Source organism: Octopus bimaculoides, chromosome 3, assembly GCF_046866305.1.
Source record: "Octopus bimaculoides isolate indiv1 chromosome 3, ASM4686630v1, whole genome shotgun sequence".
In the NCBI taxonomy this organism is placed as follows: Eukaryota; Metazoa; Mollusca; class Cephalopoda; order Octopoda; family Octopodidae; genus Octopus; species Octopus bimaculoides.
Window position 1 is genome coordinate 18,798,513 of NC_142930.1, and position 27,986 is coordinate 18,826,498.

At 36.5% G+C, this 27,986-nt stretch overlaps 1 protein-coding gene across 2 annotated transcripts; it reads right to left on the bottom strand.

The window, feature by feature from the left end:
- LOC106876678 (gem-associated protein 2) lies at positions 1–27,986 on the bottom strand. Of its 2 annotated transcripts, none has more exons than XM_014925312.3 (8): positions 27,830–27,986; positions 24,372–24,462; positions 21,453–21,542; positions 16,324–16,383; positions 7,284–7,415; positions 3,508–3,576; positions 2,069–2,179; positions 1–380 (listed from the first exon to the last, which is right to left on the bottom strand). In XM_014925312.3, exons 1-8 carry the CDS (start codon positions 27,934–27,936, stop codon positions 288–290), a joined length of 753 nt encoding a protein of 250 aa, XP_014780798.1. In that variant the 5' UTR covers positions 27,937–27,986; the 3' UTR covers positions 1–287. The 2 variants fall into 2 exon arrangements, with proteins under 2 accessions (XP_014780798.1, XP_089204773.1); XM_089348647.1 differs by having other exon boundaries at positions 26,491–27,966.

Genomic DNA, 27,986 nt, shown 5'->3' on the forward strand with positions numbered 1-27,986 from the left:
TAAAAGAGAAAACCTTTGTTTATCAACTAATGAATGAAAAATACAGAATGGAAGTCTCTTTGAAATGAACTTGCAAAAATCATAGACAGCCTGAGGAAACACTGAGTTATGCTGCAAGTTGATAAACAAGGTGATTGGTTTGTTATATACAGTCCAATATTTCTTCTAAAGAAGCTGAGCCAGCAAAAGTCTAATTAGTGTAAATTAACTTTCAAATCATAAGTTAAATCATTAGCTGCTGTTAAGATATCTTTGCAATCTTTTCTGTTAATGAAATCTCTCTTGTTTTAACTGCTGATGAGATCTTTCTGTTCAAAATATTGGCACACAAGACAGATAATGAGGTTCAATGGAGTGAGATGAGGATCTGTAGTGCTGTTCTGTAAAAGAAAAATAGATATTGCAATGTTTTAAAATTTCTGATGTAGATTTTTTTTTTAAATATCTTCTTTTATTTGAAAACAACAAAATATTATATCAAAGTCATAATCAGTATTTTTTTTGCTAATATTCTTGAGAAAGGCATGTAAGTCTTAATTTTCCATTCCCATTCCTTTGAAATATAAGCCCTCAACTGCCATACCAAAAAGAAAATATTTTTTTTGCTATTATTATCATTTTCTCATCTGTTCATGAGCAACTTTGTCATCACTGCAAGTTGACTAAAATAAGCACTTGGTCATACTAAGCTCAATTCATTTAACTATAACGTTACCTCCTAAAATAACTGGTTTTGTCATTATTCAAAAAGAAATCAATATCTAAAAGAATCTTTTTCTAAATTAGCTAATAACAAGCAATTTTACATCATCTATTAGTGTAGATTAAAATATATTTTTTTTTATTAGTTACTGTCATTGAGTAACCACTTTTCTAGTCAGCCCTGATCATAGCAAGTAGACAGTCACTAAAGCACAATTTCAATACTTTAGATATGCATGTCTCTGTCTAATAAAGGATTATACTGGTTATTCCAACATGAAAAAGTTTAATATGTGGAGTACGGTGTGGTAACTTGGATATACTGCATTTTCTCCACTGCCCTGTTTCTTTTTATAGGTCTGTGGATATCTGGTTATTTTTGTTGTTTAGCCTCCAGGTCAGTCTTGATTGAGTAGACCTATACTCAAAGGCAGTTCAGTTGTTTCAGATGGAGTGTATCTATGACTACATTATCCAATATGTCTTTCCATTTTCAAGATGATAGGATGTGATTTTGCATGGAACTTGAATACTATTTCTAGCAGGCCTGACAACTGCATAAAGGTTTCTTCGTGTGGTGGCTACAACAGAGGCAGTCAAGATGGACTTCATAGGACAACAATAGTATCTATACCTCAGCACTTATTTCAAGTAGAGTACATTTCAAACTATACACTGCCATCTTAAAGAGGGAAAAATTTATTGGAGTAAAAGACTTTACAACTATATTCTCTTACTACAATTAACAATTTCAATAGCTAAAGAATTAACAATTAATCCAAACAAAATAATACAAAAACAAGCACCACATAGACATACATCAGGACTCACACTTTCTAGACAGACATAAGAGAAAAGTAAAGGTTTTGTGCACATCATTGAATGAGAAAGAAAATTTGATTGGTAAATGGAAACAAGTGAGAGGGAAAGGGAACAAAGAGACTGGATTATCAAATATTAGAATAAAGTAGAATAAAATAGAAGCATAAAATACTTATCAATTATTTAAATATATCTGATAAATACACACAGGGCAAATTAATCTAAAACCATTTCAAACATGTCCTAGTTTGTATTTGACTTAAATAGTGTATACTATTTATTTCTCTTTGTAGGCAGAGGTATGAGGAGTACATGTCCTCTAAAAAAGTGGCCGATAAGAAATGAAACATATCAAGATAATCTCTCTTGTTTTCCACTGGGATTGGAGGTTAATAAAATGTATTCACATTTGTTTGCTTTCTACAGTGTAAACATTATAAACTGGGCTAACTACATTACAATTTTCTTAATTATAATAGCAATTCTAGTAATGTACTTGTGTGAAAAGCCCAAATTGGGAAGTAATATTATCAGATTAACATACCATCAATGCCCGTAGTCGAGCACAAATCCTTGCCAAATTCCTTATGGCAGAACAAGCTTCTGGAGTAAGAGGTTTCTGTAGACAGGTTAATAATGCAAAAATCCACTGACCCTGCAATAGAAACAAATACGTCACAAAATAAATTAGAAAAGTAAACATTAAGTATAAAAAAACACCATCATCATCACTTAATGTCCATATTCCATACTGGCATGAGTTAGATAATTTGATAGGACCCAACAAGCCAAAGGACTCTGTGGTTTCTACAGCTGGGTGCCCTTCCTAATGCTAACCATTTACAGAGTGTATTGAGTGCTTTTTTGTGTCACTATTATGGTCACCAAGTAATCAAAAACACGACCCTTTGACTGAGGAGGGTGTGGTATTGCAGGAGGTGACTTATGCCAAATGTTGATAGAAAGATAGGAAAGGGTGTCTTGTTGAAGGTGACTCACAAAGGAGATGACAGGGAACCAAGACTCCTGGCGGTTTGCTGTACTTGAAAAGACATATCAAGTTAAGTAAAAGCATGGTTGCCCTTGCATACAGCTTGTCTCCTACAACCCATGCCAGCTGAGCAACCCTAATCTTGCAAGCACTCTAATCTTGCAAGCTGGTGTCACATAAAAAGCACCCATGCCGGTACTGCATAAAAGCACCCAGTACACTTTGTAAAGTGGTTTGCATTAGGAACAGCGTTCAGCAATAGAAACCATGCCAAAACAGACAGGGAGCCTGAACAACCCTTCAGCTGGTCAGCTCTTGTCAAACTGTCCAACCCATGCCAGCATGGAAAATAGCTGTTAAATGATGATGGTGATGATGATGTGCCAACATGCTTTTATTAACCCTTTAGCATTTAAACCGGTCATATACGGCCCAAAATATTTCATCTGTTCCATGTTTAAACTAGCCACATCTGGCCTTTCACACGTACCCAACAATATCCTTCAAAACATAAATAATCACATCATTGAAATCTCAAAGCTACAAGATAATGCATGATTAATTCAATGTGAATAAATATGTGTTACATTTAACAGAGTAATCTGAATGCTACAGAGTTAAGACAGTGCACTAGCACTAGCATCATCATCATTTCATCAGTATCATTTAACATCCATTTTCCATGCTGGCATGGGTTGGACAGTTTGACAGGAGCTGGTCAGATTCCATGTCTGTTTTGGCATGGTTTCTACAGCCGGATGACCTTCCTAACACCAACCACCTTACAGAGTGTATTGGATGCTTTTATGCAGCTCCGGTAAAGGCACACTTACATGGCACCAGTATGGTGCTTTTTACATGGCACCAGCACCCATGAGCTGGAGAGGGATGTAGGGGACATGCCTGTATGCAAGGACAACATGTATACAAAAAATAGTCTCGTGTATACAAAAAAGTGTCCAACTAGATAATAATGAATTATTAATATTTACCTGGTGGTGTGTGAATCCAATGCTTTCAAAGCAGTTCATATGGTAATTCAAAAGTTGTTCAATGCAGTGCTGAAAAAGAGTAGAATGAATGTCTTAAGAGACATTTTAGAGACATAGCAAAAAATATCATGAGATTACACAGTACAAAAGTTGTGAAGCTAATGTGATGAAGTGACCACTCCTACAAGCATTGCATTAAAGTACATGAACCTGGTTGTCTCAGTTTGCTACACTGAAAACAGGTTCTACACATGGTTGTTGTTAAAGATGGGTGGGTTCTACTAGGTCGACTTGTATTGCACTATATGAAGGAAATGCCTTCAAAATGTGCACCGATAGTACATCATCATCATCATCACTGTTTAACATCCGCTTTCCATGCTGGCATGGGTTGGACGGTTTGACTGGGGACTGGTGAGCCAGATGGCTGCACCAGGCTCCAATCTGATCTGACAGAGTTTCTACAGCTGGATGCCCTCCCTAATGCCAGCCATTCCGAGAGTATAGTGGGTGCTTTTACATGCCACCGGCACGAGGGCCAGTCAGGTGGTACTGGCAACGGCCACGCTCAAATGGTGTTTTTTACATCACCTGCACAGGAGCCAGTCCAGCGGTACTGGCAACACCCTCGCTCGAATGCTGTATTTCACGTACCACCGGCACAAGTGCCAGTAAGGCGATGCTGGTAACGATTACACTCAAATGGTGCTTTTTACATGTCACCGGTACGGGGGCCAGTCAGCGGCCCTGGCAACAATCACGCTTGGATGGTGTTCTTAGCGCTCCACTAGCATGGATGCCAGTCATGTGGTGCTGTCATCGAATTTGATTTCAATTTCACTTGCCTCAACAGGTCTTCGCAAGCAGAGTTTAGTGTCCAATGAAAGAAAGGTACGCCTAAGTGGGCTGGTTACACCACTGGCATAGGCCACGGGTTATGGTCTCACTTGGCTTGCTGGGTCTTCTCAAGCACAGCATATTTCCAAAGGTCTCAGTCACTAGTCATTGCCTCAATGAGGCCTAATGTTCGAAGGTCATGCTTCACTACCTCATCTCAGGTCTTCCTGGATCTACCTCTTCCACAGGTTCCCTCTACTGTTAGGGTGTGACACTTTTTCACACAGCTATCCTCATCCATTCGCACCACATGACCATACCAGCGCAGTCGTCTCTCTTGCACACCACATCCGATGCTTCTTAGGTCCAACTTTTCTCTCAAGACACTTATATTCTGTAGTGTATGCTCAAAACATCAAAAACTTTTCCACTCTTCCTGAACTTCAAATTAATACACCTGTTTGTTGTTACTTCACCTGTCTTTGTCTTTTGTTTTCTGTACATTTGAACCATATATATATATATATATATATCTTATATATAAATGACAATTTTTGTCTATCTGCCTATTACCATCTTGGTGCTTATAGCAGCAAACTAATCTTCACAAAACCTTGCATACATGTTAAACTAAGACCCAGTTCAGTTATAGGCTAATTGGAACCTATTCTCAAAATACAAACAACAATCCCACCCCACCTCACCCCCACATCCTTCCCTGACTTCCCCTTGCCCACATAGACATTCCCCTTTATTTACCCTCACAACCACCAATATATTACCTATAACTCCTTATTTCTTATTTTCTATCTATTTTTATATTTCCTTACCTTTTATACCCTAAAAATTCTCTTAATTCACTTTCTTCCACACCCATACACACCCCCTTTGAAAACTTACAAGTACATACGCCTACATACACTTCTATTAGATCATACAGTACACACACACACTCGAACAACAAACAATATACATTTCTGCTGCAGAATACGGGTCTTTCTGAGTACAGCAAGGAGCCAGGCATCTCAGTCCTTTATCATTTTGCCTGAAAGGCTTCAGCATCCTAAAGCTGTTCTTCAGTACTTCATTCCATGTCTTCCTGGGTCTCCCACTTCCATGTGTTTCATCTACTTTGAGAGATTGGCACTTCTTTATAGAGCTGTCAGCATCCATCTGTATCGCATGACCAAACCAGTGCAGTCTTCTTATATATATATATATATATATATATTTATATATATATATATATATTTATATATATATATATATATTTATATATATATATATATATATCTCATAGCAATATGTTACAAAAACAAAATAGAAACTACACGTGGAAATATAAGGGGAAAGTAAGACGAAAAATAAGCAAAAATGCACAGTGGAAATCAAAAAAGTTAAAGGCTTTTTATGAAAAGTAACGATAGATATATACAATTAGATGAACTGAAGTAGGAATAAAAGTCATTATTGTGAATTGTTAAAGAGATTCAAAAGCATACCAGTTTCGTAAAGGACTAATCATCGCTTTGAATGCACACCGAATACTGAACAATGTCAGGTCTACTAGTCCCTGAGTAAAAAGATTGTGTGTAAGGGAGGTAAGTAGTTCTGAATTTGATGCAATTAGAGTAGATATAGATCTGCAATGTGAATGGTGTATGGGATGTATGGGGGTTAGTGGTATTAATTGAAAGGTTAGTAGTGTTCTGTATTATGTTATGTATTCATATTTAGTTGTGGAAGATATCTATTGATGAAAGTTGCCTCTTTATTCATTCTTTGTTGTACTGAGGTGTTCTGTGAACATTGATAGAAGGGGAAAATTAGGAAATTAGGATTAAGATTCCTAGCACACCTTTCTATGTGTCCACTGACCTGTATCTGTCTTTATTGTGGGTAGCAAATTTACATACATACATACATATATATATATATGTATGTATGTATGTATGTATGAATGACTATATGTGCACCTGTGTTTGCGTACATGAGGTCAGAGAAATTTATCTCCCTTGTCTTTCATTTTTTGGCATCCAATCAAAGAAATCAAGCCAAAGCTTAATCACAGGCAAGTTGAGGTCACCTGACCCATCTGATGAGCAATACCCCTCAAATACATGCTAACTCTGACCATGGCAACCCATCTAACCCATGCCAGTATGGAAAGTGGACATAAAACAATAATGATGGTTACATATGTGCGTGCATGCGCGTAAACATAATAAATTTGTTTGCCAGTAGAGAATACATCCACCTTTTCAGATGGTGTGTGTTCAAAACACAGATGATACACTAGTTCACCAGTTTAAGAGTACTTTGAAACACCATGGTATTGCAACCAGTTTGAATATTTCCTCGGCCAAAGCTGCTCCACTGGACCAGCGAACCTCACAAGAATATGAGGTGCACACTAAACATTGAGGACCCAAATAATAAAGAAACACACACACACATACAGACAGACACACAAACAGGCTTCTGTATCATTTCTGTCAATCAAATTTCACTCACAGGGCATTGGTCAATCTTGGGCTATAGTAGAAGATACTTACCCAAGTGGAATCAAACCTAAAACCACATGGTGATAAACCAAGCTTCTTAACCATTCAGCCATGTCTTCTGCAGGAAATGAACCTAATGTTAAGTTGTGAGACCTTTTCTGGCGTGTTTTCATTGTTTCTTCATGATACTTAGACAATGCTCCAAGCAATTTTTTGATCTTCTTCTATACCCATATCTTCATGCATCATTTCAATTTGCAATCACATGGTTCTGTGATTGCAAATTGATCCAACTACGGCACCTTAGACAAATGTCTTCCATATTATCCTCAGGTCAATGCAAGCCTCTTAAAACAATACATATATAGAGTCTAAAACATAAAGAAGTAAATGCACAAGTGCATTATAAGGAAAATGCTCGGAAAAGAGTTTTACCTGCTCCATAACAGAAACCAAACTGAGGAAAGGAAAACAACCACCTTCTAGCACGTTAGACTCATCTGGTGTGAGGTTTTTCAATCTTCCAAAACATAGTTTAAACCATTCTTCAACTTCAGATGCTAAAGGCTGCAAAATAGAATATATATAATTAAAGAAGTGAAATTAAACAATCTGACAATGTGTTGTGTAAGAAACTCACCCATCCATGACTAGAAGTGTAGCAATAGACCATGCAAACAAGGAAAAATTAATGTAAAACAGTTAAAAATATTAACAATGTATCTGAGTTCAAATTCTGCCATGGTAGACTATATCCTTTCATCTTTTCAGGATCGATAAAATAAATACCAGCTGAGAACTGGAGTTGATATAATCGAAATTGATGCTGGCCTTGTGCTGAAATTTGATACCAATGTTAACAATGTATTTATTCATTATTAATTAATTAATTCTTGTAGATTTGAAGATGTATATTTGATTGCTGTTGTTTGTTCATCATCAGACAATGCCTCCTCACTTTAGATGATGCATAATTATTACACATGCAATTAATCACTTCATTGATGCAAGAGGAATTTGAGTCACCATGAAGTTTCAGCTTTGTGTCTCCTCAGTCAAAGCTACGCCACCAGATGGATGAATCTGATTGGAGCATGTTTACACATCAGGAAATAATTTGTTTGCTGATTCCTTCTTTGTTCTGGTGATATAGCATTGACTGAGGAGAAACTCAACAAGGTCTCAAGTTTTAATGTCCCCTTACACCAAAAAAACACATGAACCACATTATTAGCACACATCATTTAAAGCAGTGGTTCTCAACCATTTTTTACCTGTGGACCCCTTTCATTCCTATTTTACTTGGATGGACCCTTATGTTTAAAAAAATTTTATATCTTTATAATAATATTAGGGATTGTATTTAATAAATGCTAAAATATTTGGTGATTTGTGGAAGTATAACCAATTTATTGCACATAATTCAGAATTTATTCAGAATTGCTGAAGCATGGAATAAATTACCAGCCTCAGTTGTTAGCTGTCAAAGCATTACATCTTTCAAAACTTCCATGCTTCCTGAAATTCACCGACAGTACAACCTGATGCTCCTACTTCCAATTTTTTTTTTAAATCATATTTTTGAAGACTTATTCACTGTTCACTTCCTGCGCATATTCTATGTACTGCTCATGCAGTTTTGTTTACTTTTTCTGGTGAGATATAGTGCACCTGAGTGCTGTGTATAATAAGTTCATTATCATAAATTTTAACAGAATCTTCTATAGACCCCAATTGAGAACCATTGAGCTAAAGGCAGGAAGCATTCTCTGATGACAAACAAACAACAATGATCAGATATTCATGTTCAAATATACCAGAATGTATAAAGAATGAACAGTTATATTATTGTTTGGATTTTCAAAGTTCTGCGTACAACCCTAGAAATAAAAAATATTATTTACTAGGGATGTAGAGAGTATTCCCATTAATAAAATAAAAAGAAGACATGTGAGAGTCTCTACTATCCCTAGAAGACAATATATATGAAGGAAAAGAAGGAAAATCATCATCATCATCATCATCATCGTTTAACGTCCGCTTTCCATGCTAGCATGGGTTGGACAATTTGACTGAGGACTGGTGAACCAGATGGCTACACCAGGCTCCAATCTGATTTGGCAGAGTTTCTACAGCTGGATGCCCTTCCTAACGCCAACCACTCAGAGAGTGTAGTAGGTGCTTTTATGTGTCACCCGCATGAAGGCCAGTCAGGCGGTACTGGCAATGGCCACGCTCAAAATGGTGTATATTATGTGCCACCCACACAGGAGCCAGTCCAGGGGCACTGGCAATGGAGTGTAATATCATAAGTGGATGGATATATTTTAAATCAACAGAAATGAGCAACGATTTGTAGAAGGGCATTCAAAATGTTTTCCAGTCATGTCCCTTTACATTCTGCATTCGAAAGACTTTGCCTTCCATCCTTCTGGAATCAATAAAATAAGTATCAGTATATTTGGAGACTGATACTTATCAACTGTTCTTTCCCTCAAAATGTACAGCCTAACCTCACCTATTATTACTACTACTAATAATGATCCTTTCTACTTTAAGTACAAGGCCTGAAATTTGGGGGCGGGGGATAGTCAATTTCATTGACCCCGAAAGGATGAAAGGCGAAGTTGACCTCGGCAGAATTTGAACTCAGAATGCAGCAGCAGACAAAACGCTGTTAAGCATTTCGCCCGACGAGCTAACAATTCTGCCAGCTTACTGCCCTAATAATAATAATGATGATTTTGATGATTTCTCAATAATAATAATAATAATAATAATAATAATAATAGTTTCGAATTTTGACACAAGGCCAGCAATTTTGGGAGGAGCTAGGTCAATTACATCGACCCCAGTGCTTGACTGGTATTTATTTTATTGACCCTGAAAGGATAAAAGGCGAAGTCAGCCTTAGTGGATTTTGAACTCAGAATGTAGATGAAATGCCGCAAAGTATTTTGTATAGCTTACAAACAATTCTGCCAGCTCACCACCTTAATAATAATAATAATAGTTTCAAATTTTGCCGCAAGGGCAGCCATTTTGGGGGAGGAGATAAATTGATTACATCAACCCCCAGTGTTTCACTGGTACTTAAATTATCAACCCCAAACGGATGAAAGACAAAGTCAACCTTGGTGGAATTTGAACTCAGAACATGAAGCCAGACAAAAATACTGCTAAGCATTTCATCCAGCGAGCTAACGATTCTGCCTCAATAATAATAATAATAATAATAATAATAATAATAATGATAATAATAATCATGATGATGATGATGATAATAATAATAATGATAATAATGCAAGCTGGCAGAATCGTTAGCATGCCAGGCAAAATACCTATCAGCACTTCGTCTGTCTTTACGTTTTGGATTCAAAAGCCGCCAAGGTCAACTTTGCCTTTTATCCTTTCGGGGTCAACAAAATAAGTACCAGTTGATCACAGAGGCTGATGCAAACGAACTTGCTGGCCTTGTGCCAAAATCTGAAACCATTATTTTTAATGTAGCAAGGTGGCAAAATCATTAGCACATCAGACAAAACTGATTATATTATTCCAGGCTCTTTACCTACTGAGTTCAATACCACTGAGATCAACTTTGCCTTTCATCCTTTTAGGATCAATAAAATAAGTACCAGTTGAGCACTTGGGTCAATACAATCAGCTATCTCTTCCCCTAAAATTTCAGGCCTTGTACCTATAGTAGAAAGAATTATTATCATTGGGTGGTGCAACTGTTAGCATATTGGACAAATGCTCTATAACATTTCTTCAAGTTCTACGTTTTGAGTTCAAATTCCACCAAGGTTGACTTTGTCATTCATCCTTTTGGGACTGATAAAATAAGTACCAGTTGAGTATTGGGGTTGATGTAATAGAAATAGACCTCCACCCAAAGTTACAGGCCATGTGCCTGTAGTAGAAAGGCTCGTTATTGTTGTTGCTGCTGATGATGATGTTATTATTAAAGCAATGATGGTAGAAATAAAAGAATGATATATTAAATTCCAAGTAGTATTGAGTTATGGATTTTTTAATTCAAATCTTTTCAGTGTTGACTTTACCTGACATTCTCCAGACCCAATACAATAAATACCAGTAAAATACTGATATTAATATAATCGACTGTTCTCTTCATACTCAATTTTTTTTTATATTCTAGGATGCCCCTGGGAGCTTCTCTATGCTGATGACCTTGCTCTAATAGCTGAGTCACTATCAGAACTAGAGGAGAAGTTTCAGGTAGATGGCCCTGCTCGATCTGTAGAAAAGGCATGTACCCAGTGTAAGCTAGGGACACATAAGAGGTGCAGCAATATCAAAGGAAGGCTAACTGGGAAGATAGTTTTTGTGTGTGGCTAATACTCAGGAGCAATAAACACTGAATATGTGCAGAAAACAGCTTCCATCACATTCGAGGGGGAAAAACTAGAAGTAGTTGATAGCTTCCATTACCTAGGTGACCAAATCAGTTGCTCTGAGAGTGTAGAATAAGAATAGCCTGGGCAAAGTTCAGGGAGCTCCAACTTCTACTGGTGACAAAGGGCCTCTTGCTCAGAGTAAAAGGTTGACTGTATGGTACATGTGTGTGAACAGCCATGCTACATGGCAGTGAAACATGGGCCTTGACTGCTGAGGACATACGTAAGCTTGCAAGGAAGGAAGCCAGTATACTCTGCTGGATGTGTAATGTCAGTGTGCATACTTGACAGAGTGTAAGTACCTTGAGAGAAAAGTTGGACCTAAGAGGCATCAGATGTGATGTGCAAGAGAGACGATTGTGCTGGTATGGTCATGTGTTGCGAATGGATGAGGACAACTGTGTGAAAAAGTGTCACACCCTAACAGTAGAGGGCACCTGTGGAAGAGGTAGACCCAAGAAGACCTGAGATGAGGTGGTGAAGCACAACCTTCGAACATTGGGCCTCACCAAGGAGATGACAAGTGACTGAGACCTTTGGAGATACACTGTGCTTGAGAAGACCCAGCAAGCCAAGTGAGACTGTAACCATGGCCTATGCCAGTACAGTATAACCAGCACATTTAAGAGTACCCTTCAATCATTGGGCAATAAACTGTGCCTGCGAAGACCTGTTGAAGCAAGTGAGTCGTTGTCATGGCTGATGACAGTACCACCTGATTAGCACCTATGCTGGTGGCATGTAAAAAGCAGCATTTGAGCATGGTCATTGCCAGCGCCACCTGACTTGCTCCTATGCCAGTAGCACATAAAAAGCATCATTCAAGTGTGGCCGATGCCAGTACCGCCTGACTGGCCCTCATGCTGGTGGCACGTAAAAAGCACCCACTACACTCTCAGAGTGGTTATTGTTAGGAAGGGCATCCAGCTGTAGAAACATTGCCAGATCGGATTGGAGCCTGGTGCAGCCTTCTGGCTTGCCAGCCCTCAGTCAAACTGTCCAACCCATGCCTGTATGGAAAGCAGACATTAAACAACGACAACGATAATGATCTTTATTAGATCAGTGGAGTAGCAGAAACAATAGAGCATTACTGCAGATAACTTTACATATTTAGCTATCAAATTCTCCATTCTGACCGGAGTCTATTTTCCCTTTCAGCACTCTAGGACCAACAAAGTACCAGTCATATATAGGGTCCTATATATTACTTCATAATTCTAATTCACAGTGCAGCAACTTATTTCCAGCTATGTTTTTCGCTTCATTAACTGTGACAATCCTGAAGTCTTCTTTTAGGCTGCAGTAAGTTGGTTGAGAATACATGAGACATTCGTCTAAGATAAGCTTGTATGCATCAAAATGCTTCAGATTTATGCTTTGAAGACCTTCATTTCGTGTCCAGTTTATAACAACTCAACATGATGCTGCAAGGCTCTATGCAGCATTATAACATACTACTATGATATATCAACTCAAACCAGTCATACCAGCTTGTTATCTATGGCTATACCCAGATACTCAAGCTACTTATAGGTAGCTGATAATTCCCAGTCACATTAAGATTCAATGGCCCTTTTTTTTTTTCTTTGATAAAACCACTTTGATAAAACTACAATTTGATGGCTCAAATTTCAACTTCTAGTTATCTATCCAAGCTTTCATTACTGATAAGATTTCTGTTTAAGCTAATTACTGCAGAGCTGGTTTCTCCTGCTGATCTTACTGGTGCAGATGGTATTGTTAATATAGAAGTATAGTTTATTTTTACAGCTACTTAACTAGATCATCTATGAAAATAGAAAACAGAAACTGTTGTGGAAGGATTCCAACCACCCATCAAGTGGACTGACTCATTTTTAAAAAACAAAGAACTGTGTGTGATTGGCAGTTCGTGTTGGTAAAAATTTTTGGTTAAACCACTTGTGATTCTGAAGTAAGTCGTTTGTTATACTTGCTGAAGGTCTCCCCACATGGGTGAACCTAAGATCTGTAGAATTTGTTGAATTTTGAATTGTTCTCGCTGTTTTTGCCTGTTTTTGTATTTGTTTTCTTCCCCATTTATGGGTATAGTGGAGAAGAGAGGAGAGATGGAATATGAACCAGCCGGAAGTTATGTATCTGTTGCGATAAAAGGATTGACTACCAACACACTGGAAGTGCGAGAGATCAAGATGGAGCCCAGAAAGTGGAAGGAGGGCAGTAAATTGATAGAAAAAGAAGGAGCCAGTTTGAGGCCGACCCCACTGGAGGAATTGACTAATAATTTGGCGAAGCGGACGGTGGTATACAGAATGCTATCCACGTCCTCTAAAGCAGGGGTTTTCAAACTGTGGTCCACGGACCACAGGGGGTCCGCAAGGACAAGAAGGGTCCGTGGACAGCAAATACTTTTTATGGGCAATTTGATTTTATATATGTTTTTTAATCGAAATCTTTTATTTGACAATAAACCTATTTATTAAATACTGTTAAATAAATAAATGTAAAAATATGTTATTTTAAGCAAATATTTATGTATAAATTTCATAAGCGTTTATAAAGGTAAAGCCTGAGGTAAAGCCTGAAATATAAAGGGGTCCGCAAGTCAAAAAGTTTGAAAACCCCTACTCTAAAGAGATAGAGATTGCAACAATTGAGGCAATGGAGGAATGCCTTGAAGACATAAGGAGGTTTACCACCTTTTATACGCGTGGAAGGAAGTATGGCACAGAGGAGGTAAGGTTTGCCAACGAAGAGGACGCAATAAACCACTCCACTGTGCCAATAAGGACACAGGAATGGGTACTTCTGCCAATGTACTGTGGAAAATGCGTCGCCAGAGTAAGAATCGGCAGAGTCCCTTCCCACCGAGATTAAGGGAGCATGGCTGGTGGCAGCAGTCATGCAAAGAATGGAAGATGAAGCTAAAATCTTGAAGATTACTAGAATCAAAGAGGTTAATTGGTGGGGTTATGGCCTCGAGATGGCCATACAAGTGAGCCTCAAAGACTTGTTGCATGAGATCACAGGAGTTTATTCTACCAGAAGATTATTCTACCAGAAGATTATTCTACCAGAAGATTATTCTACCAGAAGGCTAAGTGTGGTGGTGGAAGGCAGACCACCAACATGCTTCTTATGTGGTCAAAAGGGGCACATGAAAGCAAGGTGCCCCAAGAAAAAAAAAAGAGGAGGAGTAGTATGAAGGACAGAATGCCAAAGTGGCAGTGCCGGAAGAAGAGAAAGACAAAGAAGAATCATTCAGTGTCGTGAATAGGAGGAAAAGGAAAGAGTGTGTGAGCTCTTGACCAGAGAGCCAGAAAAGGATGGAGATAGAGATGGAGGAGACAAGAAACTGGTTCGATGCACGGGCAGTACCAACAATAGAAGGCAACGTGGAAACAGAAACATCATTGTAACATGTAAATATTTTTCCTGAAGTTCTGTCTGATAAATTAGGTCCGTGTACCAAAATGGAGGCACAGTTTCAAATACAAGAAAACATCATACTGACATTTAAACAAAAATGAACGATACCATTCACAGTGTTAGAATAGATAAACTTGGAGTTAGAGAGACTAGAAAAATATTGGAGTTATTCAAAAAGTGGAATGCTCTGAATGGGTATCACCAACTGTGTTCATTAAGAAAAAGAATAATAAAATCAAGCGTGTGCTGATTTTTTTCCACAAGAATTGAACCCAAAGCGTAAGAGATATAAAATTTGGAGTGGAGTTCAATTCTCAAAAGAGGAGAAGATAGGGGAGACTGATTCTAAAAAGGGAGATGTAGAAGGATTCTGACCACTCACCAAGTGACTAAAAGGTGGACTGACCCATTATTATAAAACAAAGAGTTGTGTGCGATTGGCAGTTTGTGTTGGTGACAGTTGCCTGTTAGCCTTTGATATAGAGCATTGAGTCTCATATAATAGTAATAATAGTGCATCATGTATATACTTTCTTCTCCCCTGCTTCATTAAATCCAATATAAGGATACAAAAGAAACAAACCAATTATTGAACCTAAAGGAATTGCTATATTAACTGGTGATGGGTTAGTGCTGACCTAAAAAGATGCCCATGATGGATCTCCCATTAAGGTAGCTTTGTAGTCACCTTAGCTGTTTCCTACATACTCCTTTGATGCATAGACTTCTTTGATGCCAGGACTATGACACATAGCACTTGATCTATATCTAGATGTGTTCCATGTCTGAGAAAAGATGATGAGATAAATTGCTGTGTTATGATTTAGTCAAAAGACAAATTGCCTTTTAGAGATAAGTTAGGTTTTTAGCAGACAAGCCACTGATTCTATTATTTTTCTTCTGATGATGCTAAATAATGACACAGATCAGTATTTTGAAAGACCATCTCTTGAATCCATGTTATGTCTAGATACCACAAAGATGACCTTCCCTTTGATTTAGAAATATATCATACACCAAAATACACTTTCATCTACCACTGTATGAAGTGAAGGGTATGAAACTTCTGAAATACAATATGTGCATGTATAAGAGCAGGCAAAGACAAGATACTTCACAGTAATATTTTTGTACAAATATCATAAGAATTATTTTATTTATATCAGGAATATAACTTTTCAGATACATATGAAATAAGTAGAAATTATGCATTAAACATTATTAAATATAGTCACATTGATTTCACATTTTGGCACATGGCCAGTAAGTTTGCGAGAGGGGGTAAATCAATTTAATGGATAAAAATATTACGGAGATGTACTTGCATAGCAAGTGACTTGATCTGAGATTCTGTGTTGAAATAAAAACAATTGCAGCGTGGAAGAAAGATGTTTGTAAGCCATTTAAGAACATACAAAAAAACTGTTAGATTCACTTCAACATTGAAATTGATGCAGCACAAAGTTTTGTCAATGAACAGGTCGCAGTTTCAAAGCGACGAAAATATTTTGACACAAATTAAATTTAAATATTGAAGTGAATCTATCAGTTTTTCAAGTGTTCTTAAATGGCTTACAAACATCTTCCACACTGGATAAAAAAATATATTTTTGCAAAACTAAATATTCTCAAGAACTTACAAGTTTTCGCCTCATTATCTTTATATCTGACTCATGTGTGCTTTTGTATTTATTGAGTTTCTAGAAGAGATGAAAATAAAGAAAGTGTTAAGGAAAATTATCGAAATATAGAAATTGATTTGATAAATTCTAATCAACAAATAAAAAAATTAACTTAATTAACTTAAATTATATAATACAAGAAAAATAATAGTGATGACAGGGTAATAAAGTACAGGAATATTAACTAAAATACTCATTATTGTTAACTAGCAATACTCATGAAAATTCTATGGTTATTTTAAAAACTATAAGATTATTGGAAGTGCATAGAGGATGTACGAAGTACATTATTCCTTTTGAAATTGTATTTTCTCTGAAGTGTTTGATTCTTGAGATGGTGTAAAGTTCACATATGTAATACTTAGAAGAGAATAGCTTTCTTATATACTTGCCGCTACATCTATCTTGAGATGTTTTATCTATTTTCAAATGTGCTTTAACATATGCAGAAATAGCTACATACAAGTATCCATGAGAAAATACTAGTTTAATTTTCTTCTCTCTTTCCTTATGACTGTAATTAAAACAAACAAAAATGTTCGAAAGAATAATGTATATAATGCTTTAAAGTATCTTAAGTATAGAAGAAAATCAAAGTTGTAATCTATCTATAATACTATTCTACCACAGTACAACTATTTTGGTAATACTTTAACAAAGGATTATACATTGTACTAGAACCTTAATTTCATATTAGATTAAAGTACATATGTCTGGACTTAAGCCCACAATCCCATTGAATGACAGCATACTTATTAAGATGTGAATTCTAAAACAAACCTATCAATAATATATATATATTATATTATATAGATATATATTATGTTTTCATTCCAGAGCCTCGTTTTCAATCCAGAGCCTCGTTTTCAATCCAAAGCCTCGTTTTCAATCCAGAGCCTCGTTTACATTCCAGAGCCTCGTTTTCAATCCAGAGCCCCGTTTTCACTCCAGAGCGTCGTTTTCAATCCAGAGCCTCGTTTACATTCCAGAGCCTCGTTTTCAATCCAGAGCCCCGTTTTCACTCCAGAGCGTCGTTTTCATTCCACACCATTTTGAGCATGGCCGTTGCCAGTACCGCCTGACTGGCCTTCGTGCCGGTGGCACGTAAAAGCACCCACTACACTCTCGGAGTGGTTGGCGTTAGGAAGGGCATCCAGCTGTAGAAACTCTGCCAAATCAGATTGGAGCCTGGTGTAGCCATCTGGTTCACTAGTCCTCAGTCAAATCGTCCAACCCATGCTAGCATGGAAAACGGGCGTTAAACGATGATGATGATATATATGTATATATATATATATATATATATATATATATATATATATATATATATATATATATATATATATATATATATATATATATATTATATTATTATATATATATATATATTTTAAATATTTATTTTTCAGTCAATTGTCCTTACAAACAATATAAATAATATATATATTGTGTCTACCTTAGCTTATGTATTTGATTTTGTTCCATAGTTTATTAGTCACCTGTCTTACCAATAAATATTATATCTACAGTAGATTATGTTTCTCCTAATGACAAAGCACTTATCTTCCATTCTTCACCAGGAAAAGACTGTATATTCACAATTGTCATAAACCAGTTCAAAGAAGGCTTTTATTCAAATTTTGTTCTGCTCGCTGTCTAATCCGTTAATCACAGCTGTCCAACAATTAAGATGCATTGCATTATTATTAGGTAAAGACAGTATCCATCTATCAATGTCATTCAACACTATGCCGCATTTTTGTACTCAACACAAAATCAGATATCTATATTTCTATCTATTATTTACTATTGTAGAAAGGAATTAATGATAGGATATCAACAGTAACCATGTCTGTCTATTCAGTATCCTGGTAAGAACGAAGTCTATCTGGCAGTACTACTTCCAATAATTTCATTGACTAATATACTCTTTTACTCTCTTTCACTTGTTACAGTCATTTGACTGCGGTCATGCTGGGGCACCGCCTTTAGTCAAGCAGATCGACCCCAGGACTTATTCTTTGTAAGCCTAGTACTTATTCTATCGGTCTCTTTTTGCCGAACCGCTAAGTTACGGGGACGTAAACACACCAGCATCAGTTGTCAAGCGAAGTTTGGGGGACAAATACAGACACACAAACATATACACACACACACACACACATATATATATATATATATATATATATATAGAAATATATATATATATATATATATATATATTAAATATATACTTTTATAAAACAAATTTTACAAAATATATAGTATCTGTTAACTCTCTGCTCTATCCTTTAAGAGACATGTATACATATATATATATATATATATATATATATATATACATATATATATATACACACACACACATATATATATATATATATATATATACATATATACGACGGGCTTCTTTCAGTTTCAGTCTACTAAATCCACTCACAAGGCTTTGGTCGGCCCAAGGCTATAGTAGAAGACACTTGCCCAAGGTGCCACGCAGTGGGACTGAACCCAGAACCATGTGGTTGGTAAGCAAGCTACTTACCACACAGCCACAAATTACAATGCATACCATAGGAGAGGCAGTGCCCATGATTTTTGCAGGCCACCCTCACCCACCACTTAACACTGATGAAGAGGGAAAGATGGGGGAGGGTATCCTATATCTAGTGACTTGATTCAAGTACCTGCAGTAGAATGGTGATGATGTCAAATTAGATGATGTATTAGTTCTACCATCCATCTGACAGGTTTCTACAGTCTCTGTCAACCTAACTTACTAGGCAAAATATGGGTGAACACAAAGCTATGATACAAGACAACCACCCAAAGTGCCATGAAGTGGGGTTGAACTGAAAACGATGTGACTGCAAAGCAAAGTATTAAGGGCATTAAGTCACTTCATTCTACTATAGTAGTTTGGATATGTATGGCATGAGGAGAAAAGGAATCTGATATGAAACTAACTCCTCATTTGAGAGAGAAAACAAAATAATTTCAACAGGCACAGGAGTGGCTGTGTGATAAGTAGCTTGCTTACCAACCACATGGCTCTGGGCTCAGTCCCTCTGCATAGCACCTTAGACAAGTATCTTTTACAATAGCCTTGGGCCGACCAAAGCCTTGTGAGTGGATTTGGTAGACAGAAACTGGTCCATCGTACATATATATGTGTGTGTGTGTGTGTGTGTGTGTGTGTGTCTTTGTGTGTCTGTGTTTGTCCCCCCCCACCATCGCTTGACAACTGATGAGTGTGTCTACATCCTCGTAACTTAGCGGCTCAGCAAAAGAGACCAATAGAATAAGTACTAGGCTTACAAAGAATAAGTCCTGGGGTCAATTTGTTTGACTAAAGGCGGTGCTCCAGCATGGCCACAGTCAAATGACTGAAACAAATAAAAGAAGAAAAGAACTATAATAATATTTGTTTAAACTCCTTCTCCTCTTTTTTTGTCATCTTGCCAGATTAAATTTAAATACCTTATTTGTTTTCGTTATTTTTTCTTCATTTATCAATATAAACATGATAGCGATACTTTAGAAAAATGTACTTATTCTGTACTGAAGCAATTGTTTTACATCAGGATATCCTGCTTAGTGTTAAGTACTTCACTGTAAAGTAGGTAACTAAAATAAACAGATGGACACACTTTATCCAAGAACACAACTGTTAATACTACAAATCATGTCAATATTGCTAACAGTCCAGCATAAAACAGATATACAATAGACATTAAAAGATTACAGTTCTTGAGGAAAATGTGTGATAAAGAGAAAGGAAGGTAAGATGAGTGAGGCTGAGGAAAATAGTAAATAGATATGAAACACAGGGAACGCATCTGACCATATAAGAGTAGTTATTGGGGTGCTTAAAACATCTTGCAAAAGTCATGTGCTAGCCACCTGCATATTCAATTGACGGGCTTCGGCAGCCGCGTGCTGTTCCGCTGCCGTCGCCGTCATCGTCGCAAACTCCTCGCCTAATTTCTAAAGTAGTCGTACTGATATAACAGTATCAATGTCAACTAGCTACATGATTGTAAAGAAGATGCACTAGTTAGAGACAACTACAGAAATATCAAATTGATGGACCAGATTATGAAACTTGTGGAAAGCATTGTAATACAATTGATCAAAAACAGAGGAGAATGTAAGTCAGCTTTGTGCCAGGAAGAGATACTACCAATGTCAACTTCCTAGTGAGACAACAGCAGAAGTAGTACTTCACCAGAGCAAGTTCCAATATCTAACATTTGTTACCAAGGCTTCTGACAGGGTTCCATGCACTGTGTTTAGTGATCTCTAAGGACACAAGAGGTAAATGAATGGCTAATAAAGGCTGTAAAAGCTATGTACAGAGGTGCAATCAGCAATGAGTTCAGAAACAAATTCAATACAAACAAGTATAGGCCCATAAGGGCTCAGGTCTCAGTCCCCTTATATTTCCACAGCCAGATGCCCCTCCTGCTGCCAATGCTCAACTGTTTCTGAGCAAAGTAATATTTCCCCATGGCCAGACCTGTTTTCATGGAATACTGGAAACGAACAGCCTCACTTGTATGATAAATGATGCTCATTTACAACTATCAGTTGATATCTAGACAAGGGAACATACAAACATGCATGCAAACACACACACTCAATCATATATAACAAACTTATTTTAGTTTCTGTCTACCAAACCCACTCACAAGGTTTTACTTGGCCTAGTGCTATTGTAGAAGACACTTGCCCAAGGTGTTGTAAGGTGGGACTGAACCCAAGACCACATGGTTGGGAAGCAAGCCTTTTAACCACACCATCAGGCCAGTGCCTATATACAGGGGACCAGTGAACTGAAAAAAGATCTGAGTCTCAATATAGCAGCAAAAAAATATTAGGAAGGGCATCCAGCTGTAGAAACCTGGCTAAATTAGATTGGTGCCTAGCGCAGCCTCCTGACTTGCCAGTCCTCAGTCAAACTAGCTAACCCATGCCAGCATGGAAAGCAGACATTAAATGACGATGATGATGATGATGATGATGTGTGTCCCTGTCCTTAATTCCTACACTGTTAAATTTATTTTAAAAATAAATAATCCACAACTTACTTGTCTGATTTTTGCAAAATCTGCAACCTGTTTCCTCTTCCATTCAGCTGAAGGCTCTAAGCCTGTTGGTGCTGGAAGACAGCAGTCTTCCTGGGAATTTCAAGAACATAAGGGTAAAAAAAAAAAAATGAAATCTAAATATGTCAAGGAATAATGTATATAAATATAATTTTTAAGATTAATAACTTCATCTTTAAAAACAAAAACCAGTTAACATTTATATCTAACTATTTTTGGGAAAATTAGAATAAATACAAGTTTGTATTATTTGTTCCTATGTACATTTAACCATTGTGGTTGTTTGGAACTCTGCATTGGATGTTCCAAGTGCAATTGGATGTTTAACCCCAACCTCACTATTAATGATGATGAAACTGGGTGGCATCCTAAAAATCAGAATACAAAATAGGAAAGCCTTAATGAGTAGAAAACAAGTCACAAATAGATGAACATATATGATGCAAGAAAGGAAATTATATATCAATATGGAACCAAATTTCTATAACTGGTAGAGAACTACAGAGGAAACTTAGAAGAAAAAACAATAAAACACTTCCTAATAACTCAATCAGTAAATCCTAGTCCTGATATCAGCTCCATATGGATGTCTTTTTTGAAATATAAATATGAATAGCCTCATATAGTTATATTATTAAACAAGTGTCAGTGACCAAGAGGATGACAGCATTATGACTTTTAGTTTAGAAATCAAGATACATAGTTCAAGGCCAGTCTAGTATTATGTATACACAGATCAAACTGATCAAAATGTAGTATAGATATAAATATTAAACATTTTTCCATGAGATTAATAATTAATAAGAAATCATAACCGTAACTCATTTCAAATATTAGATATTTATATAAATATACAATCTTGTACATGTAGTCATGCATTCATCACTACTTGCATATAAGAATGTTTATCAATCATTGTCAATCATCATTTTTTTTTTCTTTAACATATCCTATTTTTGTAGTTAAACCTTAATGTTCTCTGCATTAAAGGTATTAAAACTAACTTAACCGATTTATTTCAAAAAGAGTTCATATAGACTTTAGAAGTGTAAACTTGATATGTAATACTCCAAGTTTTAAACAGGTGATTCTTAATGATAAATTAGTAAACATGAGAAAGAGGAAAAAAAAACTTTCATTTTATTCAAGCAAAAATTAGTGATATTTAATAACGATCATTTTTGTATACATTGATTTCTTTACATAAGACAAAAAAAAAACTGATTCTCAGATGCAGAAGTTTGGTTGATGGATTTTCCCCTTCTATCACACTGGCACTTATGTTAGTGATATCAAAATTAACTCTCATGAGATCTGAACTATGGAGAACAAAGCTAACTTTTGAATGATATTTAATTTAGCCCTTTACCATTTTTGCCAAACTATTTAAAACATGTTTAAAGGAGTAGAAATCTAAATTCCTTATATTCTTAGTCAGAAATTCAAATATTGCCTTTCATTACACCAATCAATAAAATAAGTGTCAGTATTACAGGTAAAGTAATGCTGGTAATACTTCAATAAAGGAATCGGTAACACACTACCAGTATTACCAGTAATATATCCCTGACAATGCTTTACCAGTAAAGTAAGTGGATACAGACTTTACCAAGTTATTTCTTGAAAAATTAGTGTTAATGACAAATAGCAAGTACTATAGAGTAAGAGTTGAGAACACAACTTGGTTTCAACACTTGATATAAGTTCCGTTTTTTTATGACACAAATTTCCTTAGGAAGGAAAGAGTATCAGAAAAGTACAAATCCCAGCTTTATTTAAATATATGACTTCTACAGAAATGCTCCTACAAAATACTACTTATGCATCTTTTTGCTGTATTGCTTTTGCCTTTTTTAAACTGAAGAAACCACAACACAGACTACAGACATGATTCTTGATGCTGAACAATCTAAAAATAATAAAAATACCTCTTGCACAAATTGTTCTATTTGTATTGAAGAATGGAGGAGGATAGCTGAGAATGGAGGAGGATAGCTGCGTGAAAAAGTGCCACACCCTAACAGTTGACGGAACCCGTGGAAGAGGTAGGCCCAGGAAGACCTGGGCTGAGGTGGTGAGGCAAGACCTTCGTACATTGGGCCTCACCGAGGCGATGACTACTGACCGAGACCTTTGGAAATGTGCTGTGCGTGAGAAGACCCGGCAAGCCAAGTAAGATCGTTGCCAGTGCCCCTGGACTGGTTCTTGTGCGGGTGGCACATGAGATGCACCATTTTGAGCGTGGCCGTTGCCAGTACCGCCTGACTGGCTCCTGTAGGATTTTCGAGCGAGATCGTTGCCAGCGCCCCTGGACTGGCTTGTGCGGGTGGCACATAAAAGACACCATTTCGAGCGTGGCCGTTTTCGTGCGGGTGACACGTAAAAGCACCCACTACACTCTCTGAGTGGTTGGCGTTAGGAAGGGCATCCAGCTGTAGAAACTCTGCCAAATCAGACTGGAGCCTGGTGTTGCCATCCGGTTTCACCAGTCCTCAGTCAAATCGTCCAACCCATGCTAGCATGGAAAGCGGACGTTAAACGATGATGATGATGATGATGATGATGTCATGAGCAGAGAATTGTAGCAAATATTACAGTGAACTGGACTTTCTAAGTGTATCCAAGCCCACAGCTAGCTGCAGATTACATGCAAGAGGTGGGTCTCACTGGCAAAGATAAATGCATACAATCAAGAGATTGAATTCCAGAAAAACAATGATGATAAGATGATGAAATCTAGTACTGCATATAATCTGCCAAAATAAAGCACTAAATCCTGATTTTTTCATCTTGTACTGCAATACATAAAAACATTGAAATATTCTATTGGGTAACTAACATACGACTGTAGTAAAGTTTACTGAAGTGAGAAACAGTGGACAAGAAATTCAGAATACATACTGCTAAAATATGGACATTCTGCTTTCTATTCATAGCTTCTGTGTTTAATGATTTAGCAACAACCACTGATGGACAACATAATGCTTCATCCCTAAAGAGAAAATGGTCAATTTTATATTGTTAATAATAAATTCAAGATGCTACTCGTTTTTTTTAACTCAATAAGTTATTTTTCATGTCTGTATTATGATATAAGTTTAGTGAGTTTGCAAATTTAAGCATCAATCATTGTTTTGAAGTTTACTTTCCCATGCTCACATGGATCAGGTAGAATTTGTTGAAGTGAATTTTCTACAGCCAGATGTCCTTCCTGTTGCCAACCTCACCTGTTTCCAAGCAAGATAATATTTCATCATGACCAGACAAGTGTTCATGAACGATTGTAAATGAAGAACACTATTTGCATGACAGTGACACTCAATCTTATAACGATCATGCAAAATCTAGGCAAGGAGAAAGGAATCAGTAACACACATGCATATATATATATATATATATATATATATATATATATATATATATATATATATATATATATATAAGCAACAGGTTTCTCTCGGTTTCTGTTAACCAAATTCACTTACAGGACTTTAGTCAGCCTAAGACTATAATAGAAGACATTTGTCCAAGGTACCATGCAGTGGGATTGAACCCAAAACCATGGGATTGAGAAACAAGCTTCTTACCACACATCCACTACTAGCTCATAGCCACACCCGTGCCTATAGCCATACCTGTGCCTATAAACATTTGCTTATTTTGAAGTAACCTCAATTGGCCCCATTAAAGAAACTAAAAATATAAAGTAGATGATCAAATGTTTGAAGATTTGAATTTGTGTTACATCATGCTTATTGTCACACAACATAAAAAGTACTATTCAGCTAGTATTGTCCATCTACTTAATATAACCATATTAATACAATCATCTCAGTTTCATATTTTCAAAACTTCCACTGAATGAGAATCTTCAGATACCTGCCTATTGCTGCAGTATGTCCTCTATGTTGTTTCTGTTACTAGTATAATGAAGAATGTTTTTTAAAACTTACTTGCAGCATAACTCATTGGTATTAATCAAACATACATGTTACACTCATCACTCTGTTTACTATTCATACCAAGTTTGTTTGTTTTTTTTCCTTCTTTTAAAATTTAAAAAATGTGGGCTGCAGTCCTGTGAAATTCTCACTGTTTATATTAAACACCAAGTATTAATATTTTAAATAGTGCCAAAACTAATCTTACACATTCCTCCTTCATCCTTTCTGCCCCAAGCATATTCCCATGGGTTATGGAACTTCTCACACAGAGTGATGGATTTTTTAAAACAAATCCCTTCACATTAGCTCATACAATGCAGTTAGCACCCTTTGCTCATCGTCCTTCTTTTTAGTCAAATCAAGCAGTATATTTTATCAAATTCTTCCTCCTTTGAAACTTATTTGTCTTAAGTTTCTTCCCTGTATCTATTTTCTATCCAACACAAACCTACAAGACCCAAATCAAACTAATACCTATGCACCAATCTCAGAGAACCTGAAAAAATTAAAGGCATTGCATAGGTGCAAGTATAGATTGAGAAATTTGCTTCCTAACCATATGGTTCTGGGTTCAGTTCCATGGTGTGGCACCTTGGACAAGTGTCAACTACAACCACAGATCAACCAAAGCTTTGTGAGTGGATTTGGTAGAGTGAAACTGAAAAAAACATCATCACATGTGCATGTGTGTGTGTATGTACAGTGTGACTGTGTTCCAGTGTCTAAGCATCAAATGATAGTTGTAACTGAGTGTCTCTGTCATACATTTCCAATATTCTGCACAAACATGCTTCTTGGAACAGGTGAAGGGTGAGACAACAGGAGTGGCATCTGCCTCAATAAACTCCATCTGACCCATGCATGGAAACGTAGATATCAAAACAATGATTATGATGGTAACTGCAACCCTCACATTAACTAAAGAAAAAAAAGACTGAGGGTGAATACTTTGAAGAAACATTATTTTTGTCATTAATAATGAGTGTTGATTTCTAACAAATGATCAAATTTATATTTAATAACGTTTTGAACAAGAAAAGTTATAGCCTCCAGACATTGGATTTTATTTTACTTACACTACATCTCAATCTGAGACGTTATTTATTATAGTTCAACCTGATAGCAATCAAATTCCTTTCACAGTAAACTTCATCAGCTGAATGAGGACGTGTTTCAATCCATGGGGACTGTTACATTATGGTAAAAATGCTTATGTATTTCTGAGATCCTGAGAGTAATGCCATCTAGAATAGTGGCATTTAGGATTGCATTTAATAATGTTATTAATGAAGGTATTCTTAGGGCTTTGTTTAGTGTGTAATTTCCTATTTGAAATTATCTTCTGTATTGTGCAACCTGCACTGCAATGTATTTGTGTAAGTTTGAATCTAGAACGTAGTCACTAGTAGAGTAACGTACTACGGTAACGTTTAAGTTCCAAGTAAAGGTAATGGAACCTGTCAAAAGAGAAGCACGCAAACATCGCGCCAAAACAACCAGCAGGTGAAGGCTACATCAACGAAAAGCCTTCGTGTTCTAACTTAATTTTATCCTGTCACAGCTCATACAATCACAAGTGATCAGTTTGTGGATGTCCGCTTAAAATTTCAAAGAGGTACTTTTAGATGATTGATGAAAGATTTTCTTCCACATTACTATGAATGAAAAATAATAACCACGTGAAAAGTCATCGATTCTGATTAAATCTTCGAAGTAACATATCTACTCTGAGATGAAATTGCAAATCTAAATTTCAGTTATGGTAGACTTTAATTTCATTGAATAAACACGTAGCTAACACAAAGACAAGAATGATACGGCTACATAGTCAAATAAACAACGTCAAACTTCGGTTTTTTTAACAGTGAAACCAAGCGATCAAGCTTTGTAAATCGAGGTCTATGATGGTAAGATGTTGAAACATCAAACATTTATCTGAAAAGCTGTCGTGCTACTACAGAGATCTCTTCTCCAAAAAGATGAATAGTTTCGTCTCATTGCCACGAAGGACCACTCGTCTCCTCTATTCTTGTCACCTATAATGTGTCTACGCTACCCCGCCCCCATGTCCCATACTAATCATTGAACCTTCTAGAATAGCAGTCTATCTCTGCTCGTGTTTTTTGTTTTGTTTTTTTCTGCAGTAATCGATCTCACTGGTCACAGACAGCTTGCAGACCAAACAAAGGTACTTTTTTTGTTATGTGCATGTATATCACTTTTAGTGTCTTATTCATGAAAACAAAGGAAGGCTACACTAGATAATAGTCTTCTGCTTTTAACTCAATTACTTTATATTGTGTCACAGTTTCATGCGATCATGAGAGAATGGGTAAAAATGGACATACACAAAAAGAGAAATAATGCAAACTATACACAATTAAAATCATTTAGTGCATATATATTATTGCATACCTAACTCTCCTCAGGTATTCATTCCCCGTCATAGGAGGAATATTTAAATCGTAATTATTATCTAATGTTGTATCAACTGGTATTGCAGGTGTAAACACCTCTTCCATCGTGGACGTGCTGTGAGCTATTTCTAATTTCTAAAACCGAAGAACAACAC

Coding starts and splice junctions, on each gene's coding strand:
- LOC106876678 (XM_014925312.3), bottom strand. CDS start 27,936: ATGGAAGAGGTGTTTACACCTGCAATACCAGTTGATACAACATTAGAT. Junction 21,543..24,371: donor AGAATGTCCATATTTTAGCA/GTATGTATTCTG, acceptor TGAAATTCCCAG/GAAGACTGCTGTCTTCCAGC. Junction 381..2,068: donor CTCGACTACGGGCATTGATG/GTATGTTAATCT, acceptor TTTCTTTTACAG/AACAGCACTACAGATCCTCA.